A 6396-nucleotide genomic window follows, 5' to 3' on the forward strand; every position below is an offset into this window, starting at 1 on the left:
GTTCATCTACTTACTCATTTAATACAAAAAAAAATACATGAAGGCACATACCCTAATTTTGGAAAATCATATTTTTCAGTGCACATACCCATTTGAAGTGATCTATATTAAGGGGGTGTTTGGATGAAGCCAAACCATGGTTTGGAGAATAGCTTCTGGAGAGATAGATTCTGAGAAAAATAGATTTGAAAAAATAGATTTTCTGAAAAAATAATTCTGATAAAGTGAGAGTGTTTGAATAATTATTGTCAGAAGTATTTTTTTATATGTAGAAATTACTAAAAAGGACATAAGTTTAAATGATAATTACATATAAGATATATTTCATAATATATGTTTACTTGAAGTAATAAATTTGTTAATAATATATATTTTGGCAAGATAATAAATGAGACATAATAATATAAATAATAAATAATTAATGTGTATATATATTTACAAAATAATTAAATATGTTTTTTGGAAAATGATTTATTTTTCCAATAAAAAAATATTATTATTTCTTAAAGATTTGAAACATGAAATCCCATAATTTTTTGGCTTTTAACTTTGTACAAAGTTTTAATTTGGTTCTTCAACTTTAAAAAACATATATTTGATATTTTAACTCTAAAATTATTAGACTTTAATGATGATTTTTTGTAACAATTATGGATATTTTGAAAACTAAGTTTAATGTATTAGCATTTGAGAATATTTTATCAATATTTAAGATCTTAATATCATCATGTTTTCAAAAAAAAAAGGACTAAATGATTGAAAGTATACTTTTTAAAGTTAAAGGACCAAATTGAAACCTTGTACAAAGTTAAAAGACTAAATGTGTATTTTATCCTCTTATTATTTACCATTTTTGGCCAACTTTTTATTTTTATTCATTTCGTGTGCAAGTAAAATTAAATTTTTAGGTATAATATTGGATTTGTATTATAAACATAATAACTACTGAAATAGTGCAATGATTTTATTTTATTTTATTCCTTTAAATTAAGGGTGGATAAATAGTACAATAAAATCAGCTTGGGGTGTTGCTGCAAAGCACCGTCTTGAATTGGCACTTGGGCGCGATGGACTGAACCAACAGCCTCCCCGTTCCCTCCTGCTTCACTGCCGCTTCCTCCTTCTCCACCAACACTGCCTACATCGGCCTCATGCTCGGGTTAAAAGCTGTCGATTCCATGTATGACCATTTGTATATCTTGCCGCTGCCGTCCATCAGAGCCACCGTCGAGAGACACTCACAGTACGGTGCGTGAGACTTGTTTGTAGCTTCTAAAGCCACTATCTTCAGTTCCTCATTCACTGTGTACCCATTCGCAAAGTCATGGCTTTCCTCTGAGATGGAGAGCCCATTGTGGTGCGGTTCTAAAAGCAGAGGAGCGTCCTCGGGGATAAGGTTGTGGGGTCCAAATCTGTGGGAGAGAAATTTCCAGTGAAGGGACGACGGCGAAGGAGTGAGGTAGAAGAGTGTTCTTGTTTTTACAAAGGAGTGAGACAGATTTCGAGTGTTCTTGTTTTTCACCGCCAACAACCAGAAAAATACATCTCAAAAGCGAAGCAGTGTAGCTTATCCGAAAACCATGGTTTGGCTGGCCAAAACAAAGGTTTTGGCTGAAACCATGGTTTTCAGAAATTTCCAAGGTGTTTGGCAATTACTAAACCCTAACCTTGGTTTGGGGCCCAGAAGCATTTCTGGAGCAATTGCCAAACACCCCTAAATCTCAAGATGTGTATTAGTTAATCATAAAATTTCTCAGATAGAATCATTCTCTTGCTTCACTTTTACTCTGTCTCAATTTTGTTACTTTATGCCTGAAAGTTTATCTCCTCACTTCAAATTAGCATGCTATAAACAATTATTATCTTGCATGCAACTATTCCAACTTTCCATCATTCATTCTCATACATTATCATACTCAATTTTACATGCCACCATCATCATTCATTATTAAATAACATTAATAGGGATGTCCTTAAATATATCATACCCATTCATTAAATATATCATACTCATTCATTAATAGGGATGTCCTTAAATATACTCCTCCGGTCCTTAATATAGGACCCAATTATTGAGTTGGTTTTGGTCCTAAATATAAGACCCAATTATCATATTTATCAATTTTCTCTAAATTACTCTTATAGATATTCCCTCAACCACAATCAAGTAGAAGAGGGAGAGGGGGTATAAGAAAGATGATTATGGTGTTTTAGGAAAAATGTGTCACTTTTCTTATAATTAACTAACTTACCTAACTTTCTTAATCTAATCAAATTAGTTAAATAGGTCTTATATTAAGGACCGGAGGAGTATCATCATTGATTATTTTACATGCCACCATCATCATTCATCATACTCAACTTCTCTTCTTGCTTTTGATCCTCATCTTGCATTCCTCTTCCATGAGCATGATATCTATTATGGTTAGTTAAGGAGGGTGAGATTCCGTAAAATCTCAATAGCAAAGAATTACTACCCAAGCATACATGGCATAGCTTGACATTCATAACATGCTTGCAAACTTAATATTTTTATAACATAATGACATATTTGGAAACTACCATGCATTAATCATAAATCACATAGGCCTATAACATGCTTCAAGTATTATCACTATTCGCCAAATAGCTTAACCGCAAGTGGACAGGTCGCAACTAATATAAAAAGTATCGTTCCCTCAGAGATTAAGGCCAGATGAGTTAAAAATCATAATTGCGTTCTTGATTAGCTTAAGTGAAACGAAAGCTGTAAAAGAATTTGTGAAATGAGATTAAGAAAACAATTATTTAAATCAACATGAAATCAACTTGGACTTTGAGACAAATAAGGTTCTAGGATTATTTTTCACTAAAATACTTCATAAAACTTGATTAATCACTTCTCAAGCAGTAGTTAACAATAAGTTCAGTTAGGCAAGGTTTGCAAAATTGATTAAGCTTTCTCAAGTCAAAACCAAATTTTTGCAATCTCAATAAAACATAGCAATCTCTTGCATTTGTTTGAAAATGTTGCACGTTGAAAACCAAAACCCTTTTTTAGGCTATGCCAGGTTAATAGATATATCTCTATTATATCAACAAACCTTCTATTCAATAAGATAAATTTCTGAATTAGCACATTTTTACCAAAGTTCACAGATTAATTTAACTTTCTTAAGCTTCAACCAATCAACTAATCAAGCCAAATGATGGCCAGTCATAAGGAAGCATTAAGCTCGAGGTAAAAACAACAAAACTTTATCATTAACACTATAGAGAGAGTTAAAACAAGTTTTAATCCATACAATAAATCGAAATAACCTTAAAATGACTATTCTAGCTACAAATGTTTAGCAAAGAGCCACAACTGTTAGAATAATTCCGAGCCATTACAGAGACAAGGAGAGGAGAAGAAGAAACCCAAGAAAAATTGAGGAAGAAGCTTTCAATCTCTTGTAACTTCGATGTCTAATGATCCCAAGCTCCAAAACCTCCAAACCCTAGCAAAGCAAGCCTCCCAAAATAAGCCCCAAAGTCAAAGTGTGTCAAAAAACCACAAGTCTCCTATATAAAAACCCTAACTATTAAGTTACAACATAAAATGCACAGTAACGAGGGGTCAGACGCTGCGGTTGGTAATCTGCCAGGGTGGATTTCACAGGATGGGCTTCTTGAAAGGGTTGGGCACTGCGGCGGAGATGATCAGGCACAACGGCGCCATACACAGAATGACAGCTCCTTAGGACAGATAGAGGCACCGCAGTGGATATTGTTAGATGCCACAGCAGATTACACCAAATGTCTTTTATTTCTTTTTTGTCAGAACTGCCGTGGCATTTTTCTTCATACGCCGCAGCGGTTGGTCTTTTTTTCAACTTCTCTGCTTCTAGTCTTTATTTCTTGCTCACTTCGGGCCTTTTCCTACACAATTAACTTCCAAAACGCATAAAAGAGTGCTAAAACAAGTTGAATTTCGAGAGGTATCACACCCCCAAATTTAAACTTTTGCCCGTCGTCGAGTAAACCAGAAACTGGGTAACAAATTGCACATCAAAAGATTGCAGGAATGGCTATATCCTCATTAAATGCTGAAAGAAATATACAAGATAGGGAATTATTGAATCACCCAAAGAAGCAAGTTCCATGAGCTTAAAATAAATTTTCAATGATTTTGGAGTGCGAGTGTGTGTATAGGGTCAAAGAACATCTCTCATGACAATGTCCTAGCAGAGTATGAAACTTTAGCCAATAAACTAACCTTCAACTGCATACCTTCATAAGCCTAACTCCTTCTCCCTCTGCGCCTATAACTCACCTCACATAAATTTGAAATCAAAGGGACTTTTTGGCTTATAATGTGGCCAAGAGGTCATAGTTTAGGAAAGAAAGAAAGAATAGGGTATACAAATACTTTGAGATAAATAGTTGACTGTAATCAGAACTCATTCCAACCACCTCTATTCCCCCAAACTTGTACCAGAATTAATTCTCTTCTCACCAAGCTTTCATGGAATTGAACTAAATATTTATATACCATTCTCTTTTTCTATATTTTTTTAGGCTCAAAATATGGGTTCAAAGGAGAAGATCATTTAGGTCAGCTTGAAAGGCTCAAACGCATTTAAAAATTGCCCTAATCATTTTTCAAATTCATATAGAATAAACCATAAACTTTGAGAAATTAGAAGACGATTCTAAAATTATTTAATTGAAACAAAATTATAAAGGCTAAATTATCCACTCAACCTCAACATAATCATTTGAAATGTTTTGACCCCCTTTTGTGCATTAGTTTCCCTAAAATTGAAGAAACACAGGTTCTAACCTCTCAATTCAAGCATCAAAGAGCAAATCACAACTTCTTATCAAGCATAGTAATTAAGCAATTGCTCAATCATTGGACCATTCATACATTTTCAACTAACAACTTGTCACTTCAGTTCATCATTCAAAAAACCAAATGAGCAAAAATTTGAGATCACGAAATTTCCACTATTTCAACTATTTTCCTTTTTCCTCAAAATATTTACCCAACAAAATAACCTTTTCAAAACTTTCAAAACTTTTCAAAATTAACCGTGTTATCCATATTAGACCTGTTGTCCACATAAAAAAAATCCTATTATCCACAAAAATCAACCCCTACCCCCAAACTCAAAACTGACAGTGCCCTCATTGTCAACAAGGGTTAAGTGAAGGTCAAGGCATGTAATGAGGACCCAAAAACAATAAATCTGTTGCATGAAAAGTCAAAATTGGGCCTTCTTCCTATACAAATATAGCAGTATATGCAACTATCAATAGTATCACTATCAAATAACCTCAATGAAATCAGCAATTACTACTATTATCCATAGAGTCTATCAGCAATTAACTCAGTTATAAGCAACAAACACATATAAAGTTCAGCAATCATAATCAATCCAATAGGCCATCAGTAGTCTTTTCAGATATAGCGAAGCAAATAACAAAACACTAAACAAATAAAGTCATGAGAAACTCAAAAAGCACAAACGAAAGCAAAAATAAAACAAGCAACAACATCAGCAGCAAATGGCCCTAGCTAGTCATCCTTCTCCTCAGTCTACTGACCCCCCTAATCCTCATCACCCTCTCTACAAACGGATCGACAACCATATCATCTCCCTCACTAAAGCCAGTACAAGATGCTCCAGCTTCATCTTTCTCTCCAAGCGACCCTTCCTTATATTCAACTTTAATGCTCGTATCTCCAACATCCGACACATCAATGTCCAATTCCCGTCTAATTTGGACTAACAACTCCTCCATGCGCCTCTATCTACGCCTCTGCTGCTGTTCTCCTTCAGGAACAAAATTAGAGTAGTTGAATTTGGGGGTTGGCTTGAACTTTCAATATTTCTCTTTCCATTCTGCCCCTGCTTTAGTTAACAGGTCCAAGATCAAGTAAGGCATGATGAGATCAGTGTTGTGGGCTTTGCTAGCATCCCATATGGCATCAAAGATCAACTGCTCTATATTTATCGTCGCTTTGATCATGAGCAGATACATCAAAAGGGCCAGATTTCGTGGGGCTTCACTCACATGGCTGGTTGGCATAATGTTTCTAGTGACAATATGCAGCCAAACTCTGGCCTCAAGGGTCATGTCTTTTTGCAAAATATAAGCTTGACCGCTCAAGTCTCATCCACTTATCCTCTTCTAAGCCAATAAGTGTTGAGGAGATTTTATTGAGAGGAATTTTTTTTTTTGGTTGCTCAGATACCATTGATATTGGCATTTTTCAACTGTGGGAGTTGGTAGTAATCTCTTATCCGCTCTGGGGTAATGAGGACACGTTGGAACTGGATAAACATTTTGTTACTCAAATTTGTAGCTACCTTAGCATAAAATTTCCTAACCAGCTTCTCATTCCCCTCGGTTTGGGTCCAATCAGAT

The 6396-nt window shown here is 34.8% G+C and overlaps 1 protein-coding gene across 1 annotated transcript; it reads right to left on the reverse strand.

Annotated features, from left to right (window-relative positions):
* Window positions 1-1138: 1138 nt before the first annotated feature.
* LOC114711544 (cytidine deaminase-like) lies at window positions 1139-5769 on the reverse strand. Its single transcript, XM_028895951.1, has 2 exons — window positions 5572-5769; window positions 1139-1510 (listed from the first exon to the last, which is right to left on the reverse strand). The coding sequence occupies exons 1-2, from the start codon at window positions 5767-5769 to the stop codon at window positions 1139-1141; spliced, it is 570 nt and encodes a 189-aa protein (XP_028751784.1).
* Between the last annotated feature and the right edge of the window lie 627 nt (window positions 5770-6396).

This window comes from Neltuma alba, unplaced genomic scaffold, assembly GCF_004799145.2.
Source record: "Neltuma alba isolate B1F8T4 unplaced genomic scaffold, ASM479914v2 tig00011295_pilon, whole genome shotgun sequence".
Taxonomy (NCBI): Eukaryota; Viridiplantae; Streptophyta; class Magnoliopsida; order Fabales; family Fabaceae; genus Neltuma; species Neltuma alba.

Coding starts and splice junctions, on each gene's coding strand:
- LOC114711544 (XM_028895951.1), bottom strand. CDS start 5,769: ATGGAGGAGTTGTTAGTCCAAATTAGACGGGAATTGGACATTGATGTG. Junction 1,511..5,571: donor GGGTGATGAGGATTAGGGGG/GTCAGTAGACTG, acceptor GTGAAAAACAAG/AACACTCGAAATCTGTCTCA.